General features: G+C 54.2%; 12 protein-coding genes across 12 annotated transcripts; 7 read left to right on the top strand and 5 right to left on the bottom strand.

The window, feature by feature from the left end:
- The first annotated feature begins 700 nt into the window (after positions 1 to 700).
- L226DRAFT_224360 (uncharacterized protein) lies at positions 701 to 1499 on the top strand. Its single transcript, XM_067673024.1, has 4 exons — positions 701 to 905; positions 978 to 1015; positions 1076 to 1262; positions 1339 to 1499. Exons 1-4 carry the CDS (start codon positions 817 to 819, stop codon positions 1412 to 1414), a joined length of 390 nt encoding a protein of 129 aa, XP_067531274.1. The 5' UTR covers positions 701 to 816; the 3' UTR covers positions 1415 to 1499.
- Positions 1500 to 2050: 551 nt separating this feature from the next.
- On the top strand, positions 2051 to 2946 carry L226DRAFT_224356 (uncharacterized protein). The gene is made up of 4 exons (XM_067673023.1): positions 2051 to 2264; positions 2313 to 2457; positions 2519 to 2798; positions 2865 to 2946. Exons 1-3 carry the CDS (start codon positions 2138 to 2140, stop codon positions 2661 to 2663), a joined length of 417 nt encoding a protein of 138 aa, XP_067531273.1. The 5' UTR covers positions 2051 to 2137; the 3' UTR covers positions 2664 to 2798; positions 2865 to 2946.
- A 266-nt stretch (positions 2947 to 3212) lies between these two features.
- On the top strand, positions 3213 to 4337 carry L226DRAFT_616031 (uncharacterized protein). The gene is made up of 3 exons (XM_067686851.1): positions 3213 to 3732; positions 3783 to 4039; positions 4093 to 4337. The coding sequence occupies exons 1-3, from the start codon at positions 3272 to 3274 to the stop codon at positions 4281 to 4283; spliced, it is 909 nt and encodes a 302-aa protein (XP_067531272.1). The 5' UTR covers positions 3213 to 3271; the 3' UTR covers positions 4284 to 4337.
- A 287-nt stretch (positions 4338 to 4624) lies between these two features.
- L226DRAFT_224329 (uncharacterized protein) lies at positions 4625 to 5835 on the top strand. Its single transcript, XM_067673022.1, has 3 exons — positions 4625 to 5128; positions 5189 to 5460; positions 5515 to 5835. Exons 1-3 carry the CDS (start codon positions 4659 to 4661, stop codon positions 5784 to 5786), a joined length of 1014 nt encoding a protein of 337 aa, XP_067531271.1. The 5' UTR covers positions 4625 to 4658; the 3' UTR covers positions 5787 to 5835.
- Positions 5836 to 6002: 167 nt separating this feature from the next.
- On the top strand, positions 6003 to 7970 carry L226DRAFT_574589 (uncharacterized protein; the record flags this gene model as incomplete). Its single annotated transcript, XM_067685066.1, has 4 exons — positions 6003 to 6442; positions 6508 to 6770; positions 6825 to 7017; positions 7730 to 7970. The coding sequence occupies 4 exons, from the start codon at positions 6003 to 6005 to the stop codon at positions 7968 to 7970; spliced, it is 1137 nt and encodes a 378-aa protein (XP_067531270.1).
- Positions 7971 to 8223: 253 nt separating this feature from the next.
- L226DRAFT_224319 (uncharacterized protein) lies at positions 8224 to 9430 on the bottom strand. The gene is made up of 3 exons (XM_067673021.1): positions 8933 to 9430; positions 8611 to 8876; positions 8224 to 8547 (listed from the first exon to the last, which is right to left on the bottom strand). Exons 1-3 carry the CDS (start codon positions 9394 to 9396, stop codon positions 8348 to 8350), a joined length of 930 nt encoding a protein of 309 aa, XP_067531269.1. The 5' UTR covers positions 9397 to 9430; the 3' UTR covers positions 8224 to 8347.
- Positions 9431 to 10663: 1233 nt separating this feature from the next.
- On the bottom strand, positions 10664 to 11475 carry L226DRAFT_538749 (uncharacterized protein; the record flags this gene model as incomplete). The annotated part of the gene is made up of 3 exons (XM_067681555.1): positions 10664 to 10722; positions 10779 to 11303; positions 11353 to 11475. The coding sequence occupies 3 exons, from the start codon at positions 11473 to 11475 to the stop codon at positions 10699 to 10701; spliced, it is 672 nt and encodes a 223-aa protein (XP_067531268.1). The 3' UTR covers positions 10664 to 10698.
- Positions 11476 to 11907: 432 nt separating this feature from the next.
- L226DRAFT_547677 (putative CDK4/6) lies at positions 11908 to 13404 on the bottom strand (the record flags this gene model as incomplete). Its single annotated transcript, XM_067682515.1, has 5 exons — positions 11908 to 12095; positions 12165 to 12336; positions 12410 to 12711; positions 12785 to 13104; positions 13160 to 13404. The coding sequence occupies 5 exons, from the start codon at positions 13402 to 13404 to the stop codon at positions 11908 to 11910; spliced, it is 1227 nt and encodes a 408-aa protein (XP_067531267.1).
- A 502-nt stretch (positions 13405 to 13906) lies between these two features.
- L226DRAFT_469841 (uncharacterized protein) lies at positions 13907 to 14543 on the top strand (the record flags this gene model as incomplete). The annotated part of the gene is made up of 3 exons (XM_067676253.1): positions 13907 to 13985; positions 14043 to 14115; positions 14174 to 14543. Coding segments are annotated over 3 exons (522 nt in total), but the record flags the coding sequence as incomplete, so codon positions are not given.
- A 507-nt stretch (positions 14544 to 15050) lies between these two features.
- Positions 15051 to 16154, bottom strand: L226DRAFT_616024 (uncharacterized protein; the record flags this gene model as incomplete). Its single annotated transcript, XM_067686850.1, has 3 exons — positions 15633 to 16154; positions 15311 to 15576; positions 15051 to 15247 (listed from the first exon to the last, which is right to left on the bottom strand). Exons 1-3 carry the CDS (start codon positions 16094 to 16096, stop codon positions 15051 to 15053), a joined length of 927 nt encoding a protein of 308 aa, XP_067531265.1. The 5' UTR covers positions 16097 to 16154.
- A 636-nt stretch (positions 16155 to 16790) lies between these two features.
- On the top strand, positions 16791 to 24262 carry L226DRAFT_554762 (P-loop containing nucleoside triphosphate hydrolase protein). The gene is made up of 39 exons (XM_067683020.1): positions 16791 to 16876; positions 16931 to 17214; positions 17280 to 17628; positions 17678 to 17941; positions 17997 to 18170; positions 18228 to 18291; positions 18355 to 18395; positions 18454 to 18615; positions 18675 to 19080; positions 19139 to 19202; positions 19256 to 19352; positions 19401 to 19431; positions 19488 to 19623; positions 19681 to 19726; positions 19785 to 19812; positions 19863 to 19889; positions 19945 to 20048; positions 20106 to 20495; positions 20549 to 20597; positions 20650 to 20737; positions 20795 to 20807; positions 20867 to 20926; positions 20984 to 21076; positions 21128 to 21401; positions 21461 to 21558; positions 21613 to 21680; positions 21733 to 21876; positions 21932 to 21993; positions 22048 to 22287; positions 22352 to 22454; positions 22514 to 22632; positions 22685 to 22751; positions 22808 to 22937; positions 22991 to 23054; positions 23114 to 23136; positions 23185 to 23310; positions 23366 to 23740; positions 23809 to 23832; positions 23883 to 24262. Exons 2-39 carry the CDS (start codon positions 17126 to 17128, stop codon positions 24006 to 24008), a joined length of 4818 nt encoding a protein of 1605 aa, XP_067531264.1. The 5' UTR covers positions 16791 to 16876; positions 16931 to 17125; the 3' UTR covers positions 24009 to 24262.
- L226DRAFT_469733 (uncharacterized protein) lies at positions 24220 to 24855 on the bottom strand (the record flags this gene model as incomplete). The annotated part of the gene is made up of 4 exons (XM_067676240.1): positions 24220 to 24468; positions 24535 to 24602; positions 24663 to 24711; positions 24769 to 24855. Coding segments are annotated over 4 exons (453 nt in total), but the record flags the coding sequence as incomplete, so codon positions are not given.
- Positions 24856 to 25287: the final 432 nt, after the last annotated feature.

The following is a 25287-nucleotide window of genomic DNA, read 5'->3' as shown; positions in this document are numbered from 1 at the left end:
GCAGCGCCGTGCGTGCGACGCGCTCCGACGGTTATCGTCGGGGTAGACAGGGTGCTTAGACTCAGAGACGGGGCTTCAGGATATTTGTGCCGATACAGCACGAGCGTACAGTCAAAAACAGGGAATGACACTTACCATTCACTTACTCTGCACGTTGCGTTCCTGCATTTCTGCCGACTCTTGATGTGGGGTCTGGTCTTCGATGACCCTCTGACTGCAAGAGCACCTTCTCCATAGGGACAGTGTAGGTCGGGATTCCATGAACCGACGGCGGGTGCAAAGGAGCTTCCTTTAATACCCCGAGGACGCGTCGCGTCGCGTCTCTCACGTGATCGTCGCGTCGCGTCAAAATGCGAAGGTTTGCTCACGTGATGACCGCGTATCTTGTCAGCGCCCCCGACCTCTCGAGACTCACATCCACCGGCCTCTGGATCCACGCCCATGCGGTCGACATCAGGTTCGACACACTCTTGTCAGTGCTTGCAGGCAGTTGGCGAGCCAGGATGCTGCGGCTGCACGCAGCGACAATGAAGACGTTCGAACGCGAAGGATACGCCGGCACAGACTGACGGCCATACGTTAGCGCAGCGGAAATGCAAGACTACATACATGACGGTGGTGGAGAACAAGGATCAAGATAAGTTCTTGATTATTCAATGAGCGTCGTACCCCATATCCTGCAAGTGTCGTCCCCATTCCTCCTCCGATGTTTTGTTTTTCATTGACCGTGCAAAAGCAGACCGGCTCGGCGCCCGTAGTCCCCTCCCCTTGACTGCCTCACTTCTAACGACCTTCGTGCCGCACGCCCCCAATCCTATGACTTCAGCAGCGACCCGCAACGATGACTGCTACAACCCGTGGCCGAAGCTCCCGCCTACTCCCCCGGCATGGCAGGCCGCTTCCTGGTTTGTCTGTTTTTCTTTCATGTACAGCAACGAGCTCACCCCGGGCCCGATATTCTGCGCCATCGCTGCTAGGACTTTCAGCCCAGACCTCGAGCAGCTGAACATCACCAGTGTGTCTGCTTCGCTCTACACACGCATGCGTGAACACCTGGTTACGACGTCCACAACAGCGCCCAGCTCCTTGCTTCTAGTGACCACCATCCTACCTGCTGCGGGGCTCTTAGCTTGCATGTACCCGAACGTCGTTATCGCCCACCGCGCGTCCATGAAGCTCCCAAGCATATTCTTGCACGTTCGCACCCTCGAAGCATCCATTCGCCATGTTGAAGTCGCGCGTTGCTACGACTTTTTCCCCAGGTGAGTATCAGGTTCATGAAAGAGGGATTGAGAGCTAACGAAACCCAACTACACCGAATGACGCGATCTTGCTCAGTCGCGCGACCTCCACCTCACGCAATGCCACAGAGAAGCGTCGTGCGCGCAAGAACTCCCAATCGCACACCCACTGACCTTCCACCTCGGTAGGCTCGACGCTTGGTCCCGAGGCGATCGCGGATTGTCTGAGGTCGTGTTTACGGACTTGCGCCGCCTCGGAAATGTGTACCGCACGCACCCGATGTGGTCCCTCTACTGTAGCGGCCGTCGCCAGCGGCAGCAGTCGCACGACATGGACCTGTGATGGCCGATGCTGTTACAACGCTCAAGGGCACCCGCCCTCCATCCCATGGCTCCGGCGCCAACGATGACATGCCTGATACAACCCCTGGCCGAAGCTCCTGCCTACTCCCTCGGCATCCTTACAGATCTCTGAGCAGGCCATTTCCTGGTCTGTCTCTTCTCTTTCATGCACAGCAGCGAGCTTACCTCGTGCCCGCACAGCTGAACGGCACCAGCGCGTCCGTCCCGCGCTACATGCACCCGCGCGAACACCACTGCATGAGCCCCGCCATCCCTCTATCCGCCAAAAAGTGTTATGAGTCCGTTCTTCGTGAGGGATCCCGGATCTTCCATGGACGATGACGGGGCACGGTGGCAGGTTGGGCGTGTGCAGGAAGGGACGGGGCAAGGAGGGGGTGTATGAGATGTTTGCCCAGAAACACGGATGCGAAGCTGTTCGTGTCCGGTCTTCCAGATGTATATGCAGAATGACTGACTCGCTCTTCAGAGTCTGGACATCCAGTATGCTGTCGGCGTAGCTACAGGTGTACTGACCACGCTCTACTCCGTTGGCGATGCAAGCGCGTTCGGCTTCATTGACCTCGCGAATTTCCTACTGTCCCAGGAAGAGACCCCGCTGGTCCTCAGTACCAGCTATGGCTTCGACCAAGATGGTTTCACGTTCGACGTTTCCATCGCAGAGTGAGTGCATCCTTCGTGGAAACATGCTCGCGACTGACGAGTGGGCAGGTTTTTCTGCGACGTCTGCGCAGCTGGGAAGTCGGGGCACGACGGTACTCTTCTGCTCCGGCGACAATGGCGTGTACAGCTTCCCGTCCAATAGCACCTGCGACGCCACCACGTTCGGGCCTACGTTCCCCCGCGGCTGTCCCTTGTTAGTCCCCGCAGTCATGCATCGAAGCCTCCGCCTCTGACGCGCCACACACACGCTACAGCCTAACGTCTGTCGGCGGCACACAAGGTGTCACGCCTGAGGTCGCGGCATCCTTCTCCTCCGGGGGGCTTCTCGAACATCTTCGCGTATCCAACGTATCGAGACGGCGCTGTGGGCGAGCGTCATTGCGCTGCCGAACGATGTAAGGCGGAATGCGGGGAAGCCGTCGCTCGGGTCCGCTGCTGTATTCGCAGGGCGCGACGAAGTTGATTGCACGTGGGAGCAACCCCGGGTGCAGGATCATCGATCAAGGGTTCCCTGTGCTTTCTGGATGGGACCTGGTACGTGGTTACTTCTTCGTCTATAGGGGGAGAGGGGACGATAACTGATTGTTTTCGCTCACCTAGGTTACGGGCTGGGGACTCTGGACTACAACAAGCCCCTGAACCAAGTCTTGTCCGTTTGAGCCGACATATTCGTGCTTCGGACGGTAATGATCCTTTGCGACGATGCGACTTGTTAAGCTGAGAATATGTTAGAGTTTCAAGCTTGCTTTTTATGTATGAATCGTACCAGGTACCATGAGGTAGCATGCCCCCCTTGCGTGTATGACAAGGCTGTACAGCTCGAGGACGCGTCTGCCACCGCGTCTGCCTTACCATATGCGGCCATCAAGACTGTTCAACTTCGGCATTCCCACGCTCGAGACCTTTAATCCGATGCCTGCTCAATCCGTTCGCTCTGACCGTGTCGACGCCTCTCTCAACAAATCTCAAAGTGCATCATCCTTCTCTTGCTCCCTCCTGTTTTTTTCATGGCTTCCGTGCACTCGTATACGCTCAAGTTCCCCCAGGATCTCACACCGGTGGCGGAGTCGGATGCTTCTTCTCGGATGACATATGATGACTTCGTAGCCGTCAGCCCAGATAATAATCCAGCTACCTTCACAATCACTCGCATTCAGGAACGCATTGCGGCTGGCCACAAGTCCGGGAATCAGGTGTATCGAGCCACCATGCATGTCTCGAGCATCTCCCTGAATGGCAGCGTCACCGTAATTCTCAAAGTTGCGATGGGCAGGACCTACGTCCGTAACCTTCTGAAGGAGGCGGAAATCTATCTCGACAAGCTAAAGCCGCTGTTCACTTCCCGTGTTCCACACGTCTATGGGTTCTGGCAGGGCGAGACTTATGAAGGACAGACGGCCGTCATGGTAATGCAGGACTGCGGACGGCCGCTCAAGAGGGATATAGTTCAACAGCCCCCTAAGTTCAGGTGCGAGGCCTCCTTTGAAAATCTACTTTACACTGAGTACCTTCTCTCAGGCAGCTTGTGATCGACCACTTGGTGGCCGTTCACCGTGCTGGTGTGTCGTTCAGAGACTTCGGGATGGACAACGTGGTCGCATTCCAGACTCCGGAAGGGTCGTTCTATCCGATGCTCGTCGGCTTTGGACATGCGGATGGGTCTCACGAATGTCCTTTCAAAGGAGACATTGGTGTCTACTCTCCTCAGCCGAAGGAGCCCCTGCCCTGCTCCCAGCTATGGCATGTGGCACTGATGGCCGAAGCTTTCTATCAATGTGAGCCACAAGGTCTTTCTTGTCCTCGGCATGCGATTACTAACTCTCGCTAGATAACGTCGATTTTTATGGACGCGAGATATCGCTGAAAACGATCAGCAGCACAATGGACCTTGTCAAGATGCGCCCCGAGGGTATATCGGAGGCGCAGGCACTATACGACGCCGATGATATCATCAGGAGGTTCAACATCTGGCAGGATAGACGTCTCGCCATGGACAATGGACCGGTTCGCCTAGATTAGGCTCCGCGCCATGCACTCTGTTGCACAGAATCAATTGTCTTGTTGTTTGCCCCCGATTGTACTCGCTCAACATTAGTTGGCAACACATACCGAACTGATTCGGGTACGCTCCCGGCATCCGCGTCCAGGCTTGCTGTACTCGGTGAACAAAACTGGGCGAGCGTGCTCATTGTTACTAGTACGGTAACCAGACGGCAACGTAAAGGCTTGTTCTATCGTTGAAAGCACTCAGCAATCGGGAGCTTCCACCTTATTCCCACGGTACAAGCCAGGCGTCCGCGTCATCATCTACCTGCGTACATACATATACCACCACCATCGACCAGCCAGTGCAGATAGTCAGGTGATCCTTCCTTCTCTCTCGGACACTCCACCATGATTCAACTCCAGTGGCCTCATTATGCTCCCTTTCTCTCCGAGTCGCCGCAGGTGACAACCGGACACACGGAGACGACGTGGTATCACCTCGATCCCTTCCTACTCCCTCCCAAAGACGTCCTCGATACCTCCATCAGAGCACTTGTCGACGATCTAATTGTGGAACGGCCTGACGGAAATACCCAGGTCTTCCGAGCGACGTTGCGGCGCGTCTATAGTGACCAGATACACCCAGATGAACAACGCGTTGTCTGCAAGGTCGCTTATGGTGGGCGTCGTGTCGATGTACTCAAGCGAGAGGCGAAGATATACAGCGAGAAACTTTCTCACTTGCAAGGAGATTGCGTTCCGACTGTATTTGGGTGCTTTGTGGGCACTACCAGCGAGGGTCGTACCGGAGTTTTGGTCCTCCAGGACGGCGGCGTCTCGCTGAAGGCCAAGCTACAGTACTACGAACTCGACATCAGGTATGTTCTTGCAAGTTCTCCACACTACCGCTGTTGACCTCTTTTTACACGCGCTGGTAGGGAGAAAGTGGTCGACGCTCTCCATCGTATACACAAAGCGGGTGTCGTTCACCAGGATCTCGTGGAACGGAACATTGTGGTTCAAACTCGAATCGAAAATGAGCGTCGTGTCCCGAAGGTCATGATCGTTGACTTCGGCAATTCAGACGACCATGTGTGTCCCATCGAAGATGACAAGATCGCCACATACGCTCCGATACCCGACAGACTTGTATTTAATTGCTCAGAGCTGTACGAGGTTTGCATGAATCTTGCGGAAACATGGCGTCCCAGTGCGTCCTTCGATCCTCTTCGACATTCGGCCTAAGCTAACCTTTTCTTTGAAGGTCACGTTATTTACTGCAGCGAATTTCTGCCGGTTGCTTGGGCTATGGAGGGACCGCAGCAGCTCATTGAGACAGCCAAGGCCAAGCGAGGAATTGATCCTGAAGATCGCGACTATGCACAGAGAGATGCTGCGTTTGCGTGCAAGTCTCTCCGGAACCGGATAAGCCAGAGGGACTACTTCGACACTCATCCTTACACCCAAGAATGGCCAGAAGCCGTTGAGGGATGGGTCTCGCACGTAGAGTCCCGCGCCCGTACAATTCCGTTGTAGTCCTCATAATATATGACTCGATGAACTATATAGCACGCTGTCTGACCGCTATCGCATACATCTCTCATTATATCCCGCAGCCTCCGTTGAACATGCAGAAGCTCTATGCGTTCATGCCGGCCCCTCCAGTTATTCTCACGGCTTAGCCGATAACTTAGGCGAGTACTGCCACACCACTCTTCCATCCGCTACCGCTCAGTGACAAAAGTTGCTACCATGACCCTGACACTCGAGTTCCCTGCGGCACCGCTCCTTCCTCCGGATCGCCAGGCGAACCAGCCACCCTACTACACGCTGACTGCTTTGAACAGTTATGGATTGCAGGATAAGTATACCGTCATTCAAGTCCATGAATGCATCTCGAGCAAAAATGATGGGATGCGACAGGTATTCCGCATTACCATGGAGTCGGAGGGGATGAAGAAGACTCGCAACTTCGTCTGCAAAGTAGCGTTCGGCAGACGATGGTTCCAAGTCCTCAAGGAGGAGGCCTTGTTGTACGAGGGGAAGCTCGAAGCTCTCTGCGGCAAGGCCGTCCCAGTGTATTACGGCTTCTTTGTGGGCGAGACCTACAAAGGGAGGACCGGCATTATGGTTCTAGAGGATTGCGGCAGACCTTTGCGTGTCTCACTTCGGAGGCAGCCTCTGTACTTCCGGTGCGTGTTACTATGACGTGTTCTTTGCAACGCTCGAAGCTGATGCTACGCGCGTTGTGTTGTAGAAGATCGGTTCTAGACGCGCTCATCGATGTGCACCGTGCAGAAGTGGACCTCGAAGACTTCACTGAGGACAATGTTGTCGCCACTCACCACACGGAGAGCAACACGTACATTCCGGTGATCATCAATTTCTCAAACGCCAACGCGCGCCATAAATGTCGGTTCACGGGCGAATTTAAGACCTATTCTCCCATGCCTTGTCCGAGCGAGATAGACTGCTCAGAGCTCTGGAGAGTGTTCATCGAGGCAGAGATCTTGCTTCCACGTGAGTACCGACGATTTTGTTATCATTTGTCCAGACGCCTGATTGTCGCTGAAGGCTATGTCACATTCTTTTCGCGCGAGGTGCCGGTTGAGTATGCCACGAGCGTCGAGTTGCTGAAGGCGAATGGCCACCCCCCGGAGCATACGCCGCAGTTCAAGATAGACAGTGTTGCGTATGAGGTAGTCAAGAAGCACTACGACTGGTGCAGAGAGAGGGAGGCCCTAGACAAAGGAAAGGTTCAGCTCGAGTGAGCACCGTGGATTCTGTCCAGTAGCGTTCCTCGCCACGAACCGTGCATCCATCCTTGTGCCATGTCCCTCTTGTACAAGCCCTCCTCAGCCAATAGGACACGTGTCTATTTCTGAATTAGCACAGGATGATGCCCCTGCCTTTACCGCCACTGCCGCCACTAGCTATCGAGCGGACGTGCCTCAATCTAGAGCCCCTGGCAGTCTGCACTCGGCGCGTTTATTCCACCCATGCAAGCTCGGCACGCTGGTAAGCTATCTAAGCCAATCCATACTGTAGACGTCGGCGCGATGGTAAGAGCAACTTCAAGGCATACTGCACCCCCAGACGGAACAATTTATGTCGATTAGGTATAGTCATTTTATCGCAGGTGGTGTGAATTCACTGATTCGTCCCATGGTGTTCAAAGGGATCGTGAAGACGCGTATGCACTGACGCGTCCAGGGCGTCTGAGTTGCCAAATACGGAGGAACGGCGCTTGGTAAGTTAAACTTGAACTCCGGAGTCAGCCGCCGCCTCGACAACTCCCTTGATCGTGATGCCTCCGTCTAGGATTCCGTAACAATCCTTCTACTTCAAATAAAGGTCTTAACATATAGCGCTTTTGTGACCCTTGCCGGAGGCCTTGGTGGTATGTTAGTATACTTTCAAGAAACCGCGCGGCACCTACTCCGCCCAGCTCACCGATGAACATGCCGTCCTCCGCGCAGCACCCGACTATCGGACGTCACTGCCTTCCTCGAACTCTGTATCCAACCCATCTCGAAGATCATGGCCCAGTGCGCCATCCTGCCCTCCGCCGTCCGCGCGAGGTTGAACCCGGCCGCAGATGCGACGCTCATGGCGGAGCGCATCGTCCGGTATCTGTTCGACTACCTATCGAGCTTTGTCGGGGGCACCCCGTCCGAGCTGTCCCCGGATACGCTTCATGCAAAACCCGTAGTAGCGTGACAGGGCGATGTGTCAGAACAGGGAATTGGGACAATCAGTGAGTCTTATGTCTCGTCGCTCCACAACGGACGGCTGAACGTGTCGATAGCTGGCAGCTATCGGAAGAATTGAGCATGCATGTACGGGTACTAGCAATGCCACGCCGATACGAACATCTCGCTGACGGCTCCTCCAGGGGTCTCCACAGGCGTTGATTGACGACTCACTTGTTTCGCTGAGGTATTGTTCATGTTCAAGCTCTCGTCCAATTCATGCTCGAATCATGATGATATCGGGGGAACAGATTATCAGTGCGCATGCTCCCGGCTCTCGCACGCCGCCGATAGGCGCAACCCCTCGTTCTCACAAACATTGTACAAGAGCTTGTGACATGAGAACTAATAATGAATACGCACTCGATTCCGATCCCACTGTTGCCTCTGCCGAACCCATTCCAAGAGCTCTCTGCGTACTGCCTTCGCCTCCTCCAACTTCTGCGCCTCCGAGCAAACCACCCGGGGAGGCGCGAACTTCACTAGGTTCGCCGGATCCTCAGCTTCGTCGATAGGCAGCTTGACATTGAAGTACTTTACAGTGGCTACGGACACATCGCGGCGTTTCAGAAACAGGCTACTAAACGGAGTAAGATGCGTGCACTTACATGGACGCCACAACTGAGCTTCTACCATTATAACGTCCCACAGCTCTCCACAGACAAGCTGATTGTCCGGTGCATCAGAATATGGCTCTATCGGCAAATCAATCATGCATGGAATGTCGGGATGTAGGTCAGCCATGGTGAAGTCAACGATCACCGGCCAATATCCCTCCGGAGTGGTTTTGACGACGATGTGGCGCTCAGTGAAGTCGTTATGTACCACACCAGTTACCTGGTGGATATCGATGAGTGCTTCGACAACTAGCAACCTATGGTTATCCGACATGTAAGCCTCAGAGACCATGACGTTACAAGAAGGACTCACCTGAACTTCACGGGCTGCATCATTAGCGGCACCCGGAGCTGCTCGCCCCAGTCTTCAAGAACCGTCACCCTCGTCCTTCCCTCATCGGTCTCACCAACAAAGGAGCCATACATGCGGGGGACAGAAAGTCCCTGCACCGGAACCAAGTGTGTGGTGTAGAACTCGGCCTCATGAGCGAGCAAACGGAGGCATCCCTCGTCATACGCGATCTTGAACACCACCCCAAGTTCTTCGTGCGTAGACTCCTTGAGCATTGTTCCTCTGAAGACTCGAAGCCTGTCGCCGTACGACCTGCCATACTCTCGCTCGGGATCATCCCGAGCTGAAATCTCCTCGGTCACTTTAGAGAAGCGATAGTTCTCGGTGTCGGCGTGTGGTGCTTCCAGTACAGAGGTACGAGCGTCTGCAGGTCCCGGTGTCTGAAGAAGAAGCTGGGTGTCAGAGAGAATAGTGAGATGGAGCATAGCGGCAGCTCCGCCTTCAGTGTTCTGGATAGTGATATGCAGAGCGCACTCGAACGAAAGACATGTGGATGCAATGCAGGTGCCACGCGGCGTCTGAGTTACTAAATACGGCCAGCGGGTATGTTGCACTTCTGGCGCTTAACAGGTTGAACTCGATCCTCAGCGACAACTTCCTTGGAATACCTTTTAGCAAATTCTTCTCCTTAGAACCTGACTGGAAGCCTCGAATGTATGTTTGAAGCTACATTCAACGACCTTTTGCCGCTATCCCATCCCGGCAAGACCGGAGCCTCGAAGTCCTGTCTACTTGTCTCTTCCCTCCCGGTCGCCCTTAATCTTGAGGTCAGCCTCTCATCTATCATAATTTGTGAGCTGTGACATATACTGTTGGATAATTTCGTTGTCATCCAGTTTCCAGCCGATTTCGCCGCTCACTGTGGCGACCCAGCGAGGACAACATCAAGCGTGAAGTCAAGTGGGCTTTCGAGGAGTACAAGATGTGGCACGATGAGAGAGACAGAAAGAACCAACTGCCCTTCGCTGCAGAACTGCAGCCTGACGAGTAATTGACTGGATCAGACATCACTTGGCTGTAGCCTTGACTGCCGGTAACTCCGTGGGCGCATGGCTTGCATGATCAATGTAGGGTGCGCGGAGGCTCGGAAGCGGTGACAGCAACCACTCGGGGCGCGAGAAGGACTTGTCCACTCTGCCTCTCGTTCGAAGGACTTCGTGAGCATGATGTGCTCAGAAACGGGTCATGTAGAGCTTGTATAGTGGAAAGCACAGAGGCATGTATACGATACAAGACGTGCGAATGCGAACATCAATCCATAGGCTGGATGTCTTACTCGTTGCTGCAGTATATACGCCCAGCAAGATGTTGCACGTCCCGTGCAATGCCGTGAACTCTGCCGGCTCAAGTTGCTCGGAGTCGGTCATATGGCAGCGACACCTGCCGCGCACTCGGCACTTCAGAGCCTTCTTATGCATTCCATCTGAACGGCGTCGAAGAGCATGTTGACGCATGCTCGAGCTTCAACCAGTCGAACCAAGGCGTGGTACGCGTTCGATGGAGCGCATGAGCGCAGTGATAAGGGTGGAGTAGATGTCGCACTGTATATGGAGAGAGTGGAAGCCTGAGTGCACTAGATGGACTGTGACTCACGGAGGGGTCTTACGAGGAGTTCTGTTCTGCGCGGCTGGCATTAGAGTGGAAGAGGCTATGATAGAGATCCTTGTATAGATACATTGACGTTGTAATGGGCATGAGGGAAGCGGAGCGGCGCAAACAAGGGCGACTCAATAGACACTTTGAAACACGCTCTGTTAAACCACGACAAGTGAGTAGGTCATACAAGGCGATGACAACAACGACGTACCATATCATTGCCGTCCCAAGACCACCACCAGCGCAGCTCCACCTTCTTGCCCGTGTTCCCTTCGTTCATTACAGCATCAATGATTGCCTTCCCCTTCTCGAACGTCCCAAGAAATGCGGGCATGGCGACATGCTCCTCGAAGCTGTGGTTCGACCAGAGGACGAGCATCTCGTCGTATTCGAACGAGAAAGGACGTCCTAGCTCGATGTGAAAGCCTGTCGCCTTGATGAGCCGCGTGATAACGAGGCTGGCGGCAATCCGGCGATACGAAACCATTCTCGATTCGTCTTTCATGTCGTCGTCAGTGAGCGAATCGAAGTAGAATTCCTCGATGCCTCCGAACGCGGCTCGATTGTTCTCGGTCGTAGGATATACGAGTTTGTGGCGTCTGGTATAGTGGACCATGTGATCCTTCTTGATTGGCCACCCGTAGAGGAGATATGGAACACGGTTGCCGCTGCTGGCAAGGAGACGTTGTGGAAGGTTCTTACGGGGTTTACGGTTAATCATAAGTCGCTGCCACTTCTATTCCTGAAGTCAGATGTTGAATTCATAGTCCGAAAACATCACGCACCGCCCTCTGCGCCTTCTCTGCCCTCTCCGTGTACCGGTAGCTAGGCTTCTTGGGGTCGGACGTTGGATCAACCTCCATCTCCAAGAGGTACTGGTTGCCTTCCCAGAGTGCCGGATTGTCCATTGAATACAGCAAGGTCAGGTGAAGCGGAGTGGTACAGCGAGCTGGGGGCGATAGTGGTGGTGGTCCAGGTTTGATGTTGCGGACGCATCCAACGCGTTACTGACGCGTGACGAAGCGCGATTGTCACGTCACGAGGCAGCCCTCGGGGCAGGCGGCACGTCGCCCTTCCCAACTTGTTACCGGTCACCTTCCAGTTACTGTCGACGACGCCGACTCAAGTTCTTCCGCGTGCGCCGCGCCGCCGTGCGTTACTGGATATGACAGCCAGACTGCTGAGCGTCCCTCAGTCTACCCTCAATCCTCGCGACGGGGTAGATTCTCGAACAACTATGGCTTGGTTACTTTGGAAGGCTGACCCTCTATTAGTATCCATCAGTTATGTTACGATTGACCGTGTACATGAAAACAAATATAACCACAACCGTCCGAGCGTCACTGCGGCGCCCGCGACAGAAGCCAGGGGTCGTGCATGAGCTCTTGCGCAGTAGCACGATCTTCCGGCCTCCATCTCACCATCTTGCGCACGAACCTCAAGAACTGAGCCTTCTTCTCTCCGTCTAACCTGTCCTCCGACAGTTCGAGACTGTCGTCAGGTAAGCCGTTCTCACTGACCCAATTGCCTGAAGCAATGAACTCGAAGTCAGTATACGCACAAGAGCATGACAAGAAACGATTCGCGTGACTCTCACCTTGGGCGTCGAAGTACTGCCATGCCACACCGGTCTCACTGCGCTTGAGGAAGTCAACCTGCGGAGGACCGAGCAACGAAACCATGTGCGCGATGTGGTACCGAGGATCGTCGTCTGCCTCATCCGCACCAGTCACCTTGAACATATTCTTACCCAGGAACATGTTCCAGATCTGCGACACGTCACCTCAAGTAAGCGAACGCGAGCGAGCAGTGAATGCAGGGGCCGCGCCTCCTCGTACTCACCATCACACCAACGGACCAGATATCCACCTTCTCGTTCCATGGCATGCCCAGTATGACCTCTGGCGCACGATATGGCTGAGGCTGGATGAGGCCCGTGTACGTTGTGCTTCCAAACCGTGCTTCGCCGAAGTCGCAGAGGAACGGACGACCGTAACTCTCAGGCTCAATATGCCTTGATAAGTAGATTATGCGATTGTCGACGACTTTCCGCGGGACTGGGTGGGTTCGTTCTCTCTCTTCGTATGCTTCCAGCGAAGCGGTGTCACTTGGCAGGGAGAGAAGGATATTCTTCTCTTGTATCTCTGAAAACACGTATGACTGTGATGAGATCTAGGAAAAAAACACGGCGTGGGTAAGAGAAGGACCGGGACAAACCGGCGTGAATAAGCTTCGCATGTCTGTGCAGGTAGTCAAGCGCGTTGAGGACGTGGTGTAAGACGTTCTTGAACATGAGCTCAGGCAACCTGCGTCCTTGCCGATATGACCAGACCGATTCCGCCATGGGCTTGAGAACGAGACACAAGGACGACCCGTTCGTGGCAGGGAGTTCGAACTGGTCAAGCGAGGTGCGGATATATTGCCGTCCGTAGTGCTTTGTCTTCGGGAGGTCTCTGAGGTACTCGTAAGCTGCAATCTCGCGCTTGACCGGGGAAGTTTCCTGTGAGCAGACTTTGACTGTTACGTAGGAATGCTCCCTAGTAGCATGATGTTCACTATAAAAAGCGACACTGCGTGCAAGGACCTACTTACATGAGGTCTCGGCAGAGCCAAACAGTAGAATATCCCCCATATCCCAATTTTCCAATCACCTGGTACCGCGACTGGAAGACGTCCCCTATTCGCACAGGGTAGAAGTCCCGAGGATCATACCACGGAAGGCTCTCTTCCTCGATGAGTTGGGAGGACTCAATCAGAGAGAAATTGGCTGTAGAGGGTGGGCGAGGAGGGGAAGGTGATCTTAGTTTACTGTTGGTGAGGACACGGAGCTTGCGCATAAAGGTGGCGTACTGCGAGCATTACGGCGTGCCTGCGCAGCCCCTTGGGACGACTCAGACGAGATGGGAGAAGTCCAAGTGCGGGAGCTAAGCAGAGAGATGACAGCAGACAATGGCCTGATGCAGCAAAGATCTCAGAATCAATGTCAGCAAGACCCGGGCAATAAGTAGAGACTCAAATAAGTTGAAGACGACTCCGACGAGGAGGCGAGCGCATCCTTGGACACGTGCACGTGACGCCTTCCACTGCCAGTGCGCGTCTCAATTCGGCGGCGACACACACTCCTCCTCCTCATCCTCCTCCTGGAATCTGGATCTCTCTATTGTATCCGCTCTTCGCGGTGCGTCGCGCTCCCTCGCGATGTTACACGAACGTCGCGCCTCCACTTTTTTTTGCCTTGCCTCCATCTTCCTCATGACAACGCCGCCGGCCGTAACATGTCTTCAGTCTCAAATTCAGACCGGTTGTCGCAGATCACCCCTCCAGACCAATCTCCAGTAGATTGTCGAGACCCACGCGCTATTCGAGCTACCAGCCGCGAGTTCGATCAACCACGTATGGGTATGTTTGCTTGGGACAGGTGCGTGCTCGCGATTTCTCATTTAGCAGCACATCATCGCTGACGCGCGGACGACAGTACCATTTCCTGACGGCTTCGGGGCAACAGTACATTTCTTCTGGCCAGGGAAGGGCTTTCAGTTCCTAGGAATGTGAGTCGACTCTCCTGCAAGTCCATTGTGATCGTACTCAACGCTCATGGTGACAAAGGAACTCGAACGCCGCAATATTCCGCCTGTGCGGCACCTACTCCGCCCAGTCCACCGACGCACACGCGATCTTCACCGGCGCAGCACCCGACGGCATCTCGGACGTCACCGCTTTCTTCGGGCTCTCCATCGAGCCTCTCCCGCAGATCATGGCCGAGTGTGCCGCCCTGCCCTCCGCTGTTGGCGCGAGGTCGAACCCGGCCGCAGATGCGACGCTCATGGCGGAGCGCATCGTCCGGCATCTGTTCAACTACCTCTCGTCCCCGCTGTCACCGGACATCCTGGTTCCGATGGGCTTGATCGCGAAGTGGTATGGGAATTTCACGGGCAAGGTTCGGAACTCGGGGATAGGGATCTTGGGGAATCAATAGGTGATATGGGAATGGGGAATTGGGACATTGATTGGTGAGTATCATTATCATTATTTTGTCGCTTCACTAAATGCTGCTGAACGCGTCGATGGTTGGCAGGTGTCGGACGTATTGAGCATCTGTGTACGAGTACTAGCAATGCCACACAGGAACAAACTTCATCACTGGCACAAACTCGTCCGCATGGTTTGCCATGCCTGCCGCGTATCAGTCTACAAGTTCACTTCGCGATGCTCCTGGCCTGCGAGGGTGAGTCGTCACATCTAATTCCGATTTTCGTCTGCTCCCAGTCGTGTCAAACAAACATGTCCGAAGTGGCGGACTCTGGGTTCACCCGAGTCTAGCTCCAAATGCACGTACCCACTCGCAGACTGGACAACAGTGCTGTTCACGTCTAGTAAGGATATTTCTTCTGCCGTCGTTGGGCTCTGCGTACTGGCACGCCGCTCATATTAAGCGCAATTCCTCATTCTCGCAAACATTATACGAGAGCTTATGACATGAGAACTAATGAATACGTGCTGGATTCCGATCCCACCGTTGCCTCTGCCGAACCCATGTCACAAGCTCTGTGCGTACTTCCTTCGCCTCCTCCAACTTTTGGCTCTCCGAGCAAATCACCCAGGGAGGTGCGTACTTCACTAGGTTCGCCGGATCCTCAGCTTCGTCGATAGGCAGCTTGGCACCGAAGTACTTCACAGTGGCTACGGACACATCGCGGCCCTTCAGAAGCAAGTTACTAGACAGAGCAAGATACGTGCACTTACATGGATGCCACAACTGAGCTTCTTCCATTATAGCGTCCCACAGCTCGTCACAGACATCCTCATCATCCGGTGCATCAGAATATGGCTCTATTGGCAACTCAATCATGCATGGAATATCAGGATGTAGGGAAGCCATGGTGAAGTCAACGATCACCGGCCAATATCCCTCCGGAGTGGTTTTGACGACGATGTGGCGCTCGATGAAGTCGTTATGTACCACACCAGTTACCTGGTGGATATCGATGAGTGCGCCGACAATTCGCAACCTATAGTTATCCGACAGGTAAGACTTGAAGACTGTAGCATCACAAGCATTACTCACCTGAAATTCACGGGCTGCATCATTAGCGGCACCCGGAGCTGCTCGCCCCAGTCTTCGAGGACCGTCACCCTCGTCCTTCCCTCATCGGTCTCTCCTACAAAAGAGCCGTACATACGGGGAACAGAACGCCCCTGCACCGGAACCAAGTGTGTGGAGTAGAACTCGGCCTCATGAGCGAGCAACTGGAGGCATTCCTCGTCATACGCGATCTTGAACACCACCCCAAGTTTTTCGTGGGTAGACTCCTTCAGCATTGTTCCTCTGAAGACTCGAAGCATGTCGCCGTACGGCCTGCCATCTTCTCGCTCGGGATCTTCCTGAGCTGAAATCTCCTCGGTCACTTTGGAGAAGCGATAGTTCTCGGTGTCGGCGTGTGGTGCTTCAAGTACAGAGGTACGAGCGTCTGCAGGTCCCGGTGTCTGGAGCAGGAGCTGGGTATCAGAAAGAATAGTGAGATGGAGCATAGCGACGGCTCAGGAAGTGTTCTGGATAACGATATGCGGAGTGAACTCGAACTATGGCAGTGAAAGACGTGGATGCAAGGCGGGTGCCACGCGGCTCGACGCGTCGTTCGCTCACCGAGGAGACACGGTTCTCCACGACCAGCTGTAGTCCTGTGCGGAACATCTGAGTGTTACCATCGGGCTGTTCAACGGGAAGCGAGTTGACGAAAGCTTCTATGGAGTAATTCAAGCTGAGAGAACGCCAGTGACAGCCATATTTTAGAGACCGACGAATCTCCGACCGAACGTACCGCTGGAGCGGGAAACTCCGTTATAAAGTCAGAAAGTGCTGAACCAACAACTCGCGCTTCATTTCTTGATTCGGCGCCTCAAACCATCAATCGGACATGCTCGGCGAATCAAGCACCTCGTCTCAGCCTCGTTCTCGTCCCTCCTGCTAGAACTCATTGAACGACGACGCAAGGCGGACTGGTTTGCAGTCTGGTGAACCCCTTGCTTTGGCTCCTGACTCGAATACTCACACATCATGGAGGTCCCCGGTTCCGACGAGATCGGTACGCGTCAATCACACTGCATGCCACCATCTGGACCATGCGATAATGCAGTGTCCTGTCCCTTATCTTTCCACCAAATTAAGACCAATCCCACGAACCAATCGCACATGTACTCGTACGTCCCTCTCACCTTCTCATACCATAAACCCACTCAACGCGGTTTTGCCAGACAATTCCAGGCAAATATGAATGGCTGGTACCCCAACCGTTGCTATGATATTAGTGGGTGAGCATTCGCCTCGCTCACACGACGGCGGCAACGCGTAACGCATCACGACAGCCACCGGGTGATGCAGCGCTTTCTTCAGGCCACCGAGTCAGACCTTAACCAGATTGAATCGGGACCTGATCCATAACCCAGGGCAGCGGGGATCCCGCGGCGAGATCATTCAATATTAAACTTCACAACTCCTTGAACGTGTACCACCACTCACCAAGGTCGGCCGGTTCGTAACACCTTTGCGGTTTGGACACCATGGAGTCCGCCATGCATACCTTCGCCGACTTATCTCAAGTACCACTCACTGCATTGTATACGTTCGACATATCTTCGGTCTCAGACGGGCAAGTACTAGTCTCTTGCTCGTTCCACTGACTTACACGTTGGCTGACGCGTCCCGGACTCGCAGAATCTGGTGGAACTCCCTCATCTTCCCTGCATACGGTGCAGGGTTCTCTGTGCTTGTGCTCCTTGCAAGTGCTGTTCGTGATTGGGTACGAACGCAAAAGTCGTCAGGGACACCCGAGTGGGAAACGCCTGAGGACTCCGCCTACTCTTCTTCCTTGCCAATTCGGCGCAGGATCGAGTCTATTGGAGGACTTGCTATCTTTTCTTATCGCATCGTCCAACTTCTGGGGATCCTCTCTCTACTCGGCATATCCATAGCTCAGTTCGTCTTGGACGACGACGACATCGGTATCCTCCGTGGCGCGCTGACAGCGTCTCGGACGGTGCAGGCGGTGCAGGTTGTCGTATACGTAAGCTTCCATACCTTGTGTGCAGAATTCAAGCTGACAGAGTTCACAGGCATATCTCTCTGTCCTGGTTTCTCTTCAGGTCGTCTCATCCGGCCCTCTCAGCAGTCGAGCGTACATCCACACCTCGTGGCTGTTGTTTCTGCTATGGTCGATCTACCTATACCGCGACGTCTGGCCTCTGGCGACAGTGAACCTTGTTCCTGCAGACAAGGGTGAAGGGCTTTTCCTCTGGGCCAAGATCGCCCTTCTCTCACTTACTGGATTTGTTGTACCGATCGTCATTCCCAAGAAGTACACCCCGGTCAACCCGAAGGTTAGTGTGGTTGTCGATACCGTCTCACGCGCATGTCTAATACCTCAATATCCAGGAGCCCTGTGAGCCGAATCCCGAGCAGACAGCTTCTTTCCTTTCATTCAATACATACACGTTCATTGCCCCTGTGATATGGAACGCGTATCGCATGCGCCATCTTCCGTTCGACATGCTCCCCCCTCTGCCGGATTATGACCACCTCAAGAATATTGTCGGTCGCAGTTTCCCGGTGAGCCTTGCTCATCCTGATGGTGATCCTGCCAGCTCATGCGTAACTTCCACGAAGCACCTTGATCCCTTGATCTCCAAGTCGCGTCGCCACGTCGGACTGAAGCTCATCCGAGTGTTTTGTAAGCGATTCCCTTGTGCATTTGCGTTGCTTTCGTCGACGCTCAGTGAACCTTCTGCGACAGGGCTGGAGCTCCTTATCTTAGCCTCCATGTCAGTTACTGCGGTCAGTCCATCTCACGGCCTCCGCTCTAACGCAGGTCTGACAGCGTCTCCATTCACAGGTCATCGGACAGTTTGCCGCCCCCATCAGTATCAACAACCTACTCACGTACTTCGAGACGGGCGGTGAGGGTGAGACCGTGCGGCCGTGGTTCTGGATAGCGCTCCTCTTCTTCGGGCGTATCTTCCAGACCGTATGTGACCAATGGTTCATATTCACCACGGTACGTCGTTCTGGCCGTTCTACTTGCGCGCTGATGGCTGAAGGAACGCTCGCTTGCAGGCCAGGGTGAATGTCAGGATGCAAGCAATCATCACCGAGTTGGTGTTTGAACACGCCTTGCGTGTGCGCATGAAGGCAGGTACCAGCGAAGGGGCAGAATCCAGTGCGGATAATTCCGCTATTCCTACTCCCGACACCGCTTCCCAGGTCGGTGACGAAGGGCACGCTTCCGACGCCGGAGATAGTGATACTGTCGCTGAGCAATCCGCTTCTTCAAGTACTACTATTGCACCTGTCAGCTCGACATCGAGTAAAGGAAAAGGCAAAGCACAGCCTGAACCAGAAACTACCAAGACTAGTGCCGAAGCGCCGAAATCAAAGAAGAACATTATCGGTCGCATCAACAACTTGGCGTCGAGCGATTTGAGCAGCCTGGACAACTGTAGCATGTATTTTGTCTATGCGCGTACGTATCTTCGTCTCTATGAACCGTTCTCCTCGTTGACTCAAGATCTACACCCTAGTGGTTGAGTCGCCATTCCAGATCACATTGTGCATGATTTTCCTGTACCGGATCATGGGTTGGAGGTATGTTCCGCGACTACGAGATGTCCGTTCTACTCGATCGAGCAATCCTGCAGCACGTTCGTCGGGATAGCAGCTATGCTTCTGTCTCTCCCCGTTCCTGGATTCATCACGGCCCGCCTGCAGGGTACGCAACGGGAGAAGATGGAGCGCGTAAGTCAGTATCCACCACGCATCGTCATGTCACTCACTCTCCTGCAGACTGATTCCCGTGTCCAAACGGTCACTGAGAGTAAGTCGAGTCATCTGTCAGACCAGTAGGATGAAACTGACAAGTGTGATGTGCAGTGATGAATGTTATTCGAATGATCAAGCTCTTCGGCTGGGAGCCTCGTATCGTGACCCAGCTCAACGAGAAGCGAGACCTTGAGCTCGTGTCGGTCAAGAAGAACCGCTTGTATAATTTGGCCAACAACCTATGCAAGTACGTCGATTAGCTTCTATTGGTACTGCACACGAACTAATAGGATGCACTCTACAGCTACCTAATTCCGATTTTGATCATGATAGCGACCTTCTCCACATACGTGTGTGCTGTTCAATTCTTCACGACAGCATTCAGCCACTGATCCTTGTCATGTTCAGGCGATCTTTATGAAGGGCGAGTTGACAGGTATGCATTCTCTCTGATGATGCCACTCCTGGGTGCTCAATTCCCTCTAGCGTCGAAGGTCTTCTCTGCTATTGCAGGTATGTTGTTATCCACCCTATAGCAATTGGCAATACTCACGGAGACACTCCTTAGTCTTCGACATGCTGCGTATCAACATCCAGGCAACGTTCTGGATCATCTCGTCCCTCGTTCAATCGAATGTCTCTTTGGAACGTATTTCAGACTTCTTGTACAATGTGAGACCATCTCGCATTTCTCCATGCGTTATCGCTACTGACTGCCAAACCTTCCAGACCGAGCTCATCGACGAGTTCGCCGGTTCCGAAAAGCCTGAGGCTGCCGAGATCTTCGACACACCTATCCCTGATGAACACCAGGACACGATCGGGATACGGCATGCGTCCTTTACCTGGGCTGCAGACTCTGCCTCGGTCGCAATAACCCCAGGGGGTACCCGCAGGCGCACCTTCGCGCTGAATATCGAGGACGAGGTCTTCTTCCAGCGCGGGAAGATCAACCTCATCGTTGGACCGACCGGGGCTGGCAAGACATCATTGCTGATGGCGCTGCTGGGGGAGATGCACTACATCCCGCAAGGCCCGGATTCTTTTGTGAACCTTCCCCGAGGCGGCGGTGTAGCATACGCTGCGCAGGAGTCGTGGGTGCAGAACGACACTATCAAGGCGAGTGCATGCATTGAGAGTTGGTCTTGGATATGTACTGACCTCTGAGATAGAACAACATCGTCTTCGGTTCTCAGTTCGACGAAGTCCGGTACAACAAAGGTAAGACAATCGTGCCAACGTTTTGTTGTGTTTCACTGACGAAGTTTCATAGTGCTCGATCAATGTGCGTTGCGGCGCGACCTTGAACTCTTCGACGCTGGAGACGAAACTGAAGTTGGAGAGAAGGGTCTTACTTTGAGGTAAGCTACGACGGATAGTCTTCTCGTCTTCTCCCGGTACTGACTACCTGCACCCAGCGGTGGCCAGAAGGTGAGCCTGAGCGAGTACTTACTGCCGAAGAATCTCAGCTGAAGTCTCGCGTCTCGCAGGCTCGTATTACCCTGGCGCGTGCTGTGTACTCTAACGCAGAGATCGTGCTTCTCGATGACGTGAGTGCTCGAGGTTCTGGTATTCAATCAGGCTACTGTGCTCACACTCGCTTATAGATCCTGGCTGCGCTCGACGTTCATACTTCGCGCCACATTGTCGAGAAGTGCCTCAAGGGCGACCTGATTCGCGGACGTACCGTGATCCTCGTTGTGAGTCCTCCACTCGCCCGAGCCGCCTTGCGAGACTCATCTCTCCATCAGACCCACAACGTTGCCATGGTCAGCCCAATCGCGGACTTCCTCGTGGACATGGGCTCCGACGGTCGCATACTCAGTCAGGGATCGCTCTCTTCCGCCCTCTCGATGGACTCCAAGCTCCTGAGGGAGGTCGAAGAAGAACAGCAGGTGCTAGAGAAGGCTGAGCAAGAAATCGATCCAACCGACGAGACGGAGAAGGCTGCGGAAGCACAGAAGAGTTCCGGCAAGCTCGTTGTCGCCGAGGAAATCGAGGAAGGCCACGTCGGATGGGATGCAGGTGAGCATTGACGCCAAAGGCTGTGTCAAAGGCTGGAAATAACCAGAATTTCCGTGTAGTGAAACTATTCCTTGCAAACGTATCTCAACGTCCTTTGTTGTTCTGGATTGTGTACATCTCCGGTTACGCAGCGAAGCACCTCATCTCTAACATTCAGGTGAGCTGCGCTTGGTCGAGGTCGCTTGGAGTGGTCTGATGTCGCCTCGCGCAGACCTGGTACTTGGGGGTATGGGCTGCGCAGTACGAGATTCACCCTCCCAGCGAGGTAGCTGTCAGCCAGTGAGTGTTTCCCTTTCGTGAGGATGTATCACAGCACTGATGAGCTTTGTAGTTACTTGACGGTGTATACCGCACTCGTCGGAGCTGGTACTGTCTTCTCCGCCTTCTGCGTGTTCTACTACGTTTTCGGGAGCATTCGCGCTTCAAGAATCATACATGAGAAGCTCGTCGTCTCGATTCTGGGTACGACCTTGCGGTAAGCCACATCATGATCATGCAATCACAAATTCACTCACGATCGTTCATGTCAGGTGGCTTGACAAGACGCCTACTGCTCGTATTATCACCCGTTGCACCGAAGATATCCAGACTCGTGAGTGACCGTCATAGTATCAGCAAGTGTTTGATGCTGACAACACCTTCAAAGTCGACAACCGTTTCTCTCGGGCCCTGGAAGCCTTCGTGGAGATCATGGTGTACCTCATCCTCAAGATGTTCGGTGTAGTCGTGTTCTCTCCCATCTTCATATTCCCGGCGCTCCTTGTTGCCCTGGGAGGGGTAATCTGCGGTAATATCTACATGAAGGCTCAGCTCTGTGTCAAGCGCGAGATGAGCGCGGCCAAGGCGCCCGTTCTCGGTCACTTCGGAGCTGCCATCGGTGGAATCAGTAAGTTCCATGCCGCTGTTCTAGCTTCTGCAGCATTAGCTGATGGTAATCGTTGTGTGTCTAGCCTCCATTCGGGCATATGGCGTCCAGGACGCGTTCAAAGCCGAGGCGTACCGCCGCATCGACAGATACAGTCGCGTGGCAATCACGCACAATACTCTGAACCGGTGCGTCCAGTACCATGATGCTCCCCCTCACAGCTCCCCTGACACACCCATCACGACAGTTGGGTCATGTTCCGTGTCGATACCCTCGGTGTCATCTTCACCGCCAGCCTCGGCATCTACCTGACGTACATCACTCGGTTGAGTGCATCCAACACTGGCTTTTCGTTCGCAATGGCAGGTAAGCATCCTCTTTCTATACGGACGATACCCTTACTGATCAGTGCGAACAGCTGCTTTCAGCGGTGTCATTCTGGATGCGGTCCGCATGTTCAACGAAGCCGAAATTTCTGGTAACAGGTAAATATCAGCAACAAGGGAATGGACTTTCACGATGTCTGAACCACCTGCTGCAGCTTGGAGCGCATCCAGCAATACCTCGTAATCGAGCAAGAACCCAAAGCCACACCTGAAGGCGTACCTCCCGCCTATTGGCCTGCAAGCGGGAAGCTGGAGGTTGAAGAGCTCTCGGCTCGGTACTCTGAGGTAATCATTCCTATCAGGATATATAACGTCGGTCTGCTGACAATAGTGTCTAGGATGGGCCGAAGGTCCTGCATAACGTCTCATTTGATGTTGCGTCCGGAGAACGCGTTGGTATTGGTACGTAAATCGTCCCCCTAAATGATGATATTGCGCTTACAGGGTCTCGTGTGGATCAGTCGGTCGTACTGGCAGCGGAAAGGCGAGGATTCATGCCCTCATACAAGGAACAAACCTGACACTGTTATAGAGTTCGCTCACGCTGGCGCTGCTTCGTTGCATCCTGACCGAAGGCATCGTCCGATATGATGGACTTTCCACCAATAAGCTCAACCTCGACGCCCTCCGCTCAAACATCACGATCATCCCGCAAGTGGTACGTTCGCTCCCACGTCCCCGCCATTGCTTGCTCACGCTCACGTCCTCAATAGCCGGAACTCCTCAGTGGCAGCCTGCGCCAAAACCTCGACCCTTTCTCCGAGCACGACGACGCCGTCTTGAACGACGCACTTCGCTCAGCCGGACTCTTCAGCGTGCAAGACGAGAACGACCAGTCCCGGATCACACTCGACTCCCAGATCGCTGGAGGTGGTGCCAACCTCTCCGTTGGACAGAGGCAGATCCTTGCGCTTGCGCGTGCGATTGTGCGGCGTAGCAAGCTGCTTATCCTGGACGAAGCGACCTCCGCCATCGATTACGAGACGGACAGCATCATCCAGACGTCGCTCCGGACTGAGCTCGGGAAGGACGTCACCCTCCTCACTGTCGCTCACCGCCTGCAGACGATCATGGACTCGGACAAAATTGTGAGTGTCGCAGGCCAATTCATCATGCTACAAGAACAGCTCATTGCTAACCTGCTCGCCCCATGCAGATGGTTCTCGACGCGGGACGCATCGTGAGTTCTCTTCGGCAGTGACATGAGCACGTTCTGACAGCCTGTTCTAGGTCGAGTTCGGCAAGCCTTCTAAACTGCTCAAGAACGAGAAGGGACTTCTCCGTGCCCTCGTCGACGAGAGCGGCGACAAGGAGAAGCTGTACACCATGGCCAACGCCGCAAGCGCGTCGGCATGAGCCCAGTCCTTACTATCCATTCATCATTCATCTTCTGTCTTCTTGCTCCGACTCAGGTATACGATACGTACTACAGCGCTCCTCCAGGGTCTACCTACATACACACTGGTAATATGATAAACACTCGTAGGTGCTACGGTGCAACAGACAAAACTGCATCCTCAGACCCTCAACACCTCAAGTGTGTGCAGGCATGCCAACCTCTGCAACTCTACGGTCTACAATCAGGTGGGAGAATGGGAGGATCTCGGAGTCCGACAACCCCTGATGCGCCCCTAGAACCCAGCCAGCTTCCACGCCTCGTCATCGCCCTCGCGCGCCTTCTTCTCCTCCGCCTCGGCTCGGGCTCGACGTACTCGCGCACGGCCTCCCCGTGCTGGTTCTTGAAGAACACGACGTCACCCTCGTCCTCGATGAATGTGCACTGCGTGAACGAGCGCCATAGCGCGTACATGGTCGGCTAAGAGGGCATAACGTGAGTACTCTAGGGCCAGAGGTATCATGCGATCATGCGAAGGCGCCTCACCGTCGAGTCGTAACAGTAGTACTCGCCGAGGACGGGTTTGATGACTTCGGTGACTTGGGGCAGGTTATCTGTGCATGCCTGCTCGTCCTCTCATAAAGCCAACCAAGGCCAGACGCAAAGCCACTTACAGAACGGGATCGAGACAAAGAAGTGGTGTGCGACGTGTGTGCTAGAAATCTGTAGATGGCCTGGTCAGCGCGTGAGAACCCCTGGAGGCATGAACCCACGACGCACTCCATGCCAAAAGAACCAGCCAATCCAGCCAAAGACAGGTCGGTCTACGGTAGCCAGAGCGCCGCGAGCGAAGGTCCACGATTTCTGTTAAGCTGCTAGAGCTACGTTCGCAGAAAGAAGTCAGCAACAGTAAGGTCAGCATGGCGGTAAACATAGGTCAAAGCACAGGTGTGTACGTAGACAACGACGTCATGATCCTGCCGGCTTAAGTCCCTCGAAGTCCTATGACAGTGGCACCCACCGAGCCCTGGTCACTTCCGAGCTTCATATGGATTGTCGAGTCCACGGCGTCGCCCAACATGTGTCAGAGTGCTTGAGCTTCGACGAACCGAACAAAGAGCCTGGAAGAGCTCCATGCAGCGCGTGAGCGTAGCGATGAGGCCGTGAGGCTGTCGGACATGATCTGGAATTGTGGAAGCCTGAGATTGCCATGGATGGGCTGCGACTCACCGAATGACCTGACGAGATCGATCAGTGCAAATGATGAGAAATTCTGTTGTGCGCAACTGGCATCAGAGT

This window comes from Lentinus tigrinus (genome assembly GCF_003813185.1).
Source record: "Lentinus tigrinus ALCF2SS1-7 unplaced genomic scaffold L226scaffold_35, whole genome shotgun sequence".
NCBI lineage: Eukaryota > Fungi > Basidiomycota > Agaricomycetes > Polyporales > Polyporaceae > Lentinus > Lentinus tigrinus.
The sequence above is the reverse complement of the archived record's forward strand: the minus strand, read 5'-3'. Positions and strand labels throughout refer to the sequence as shown.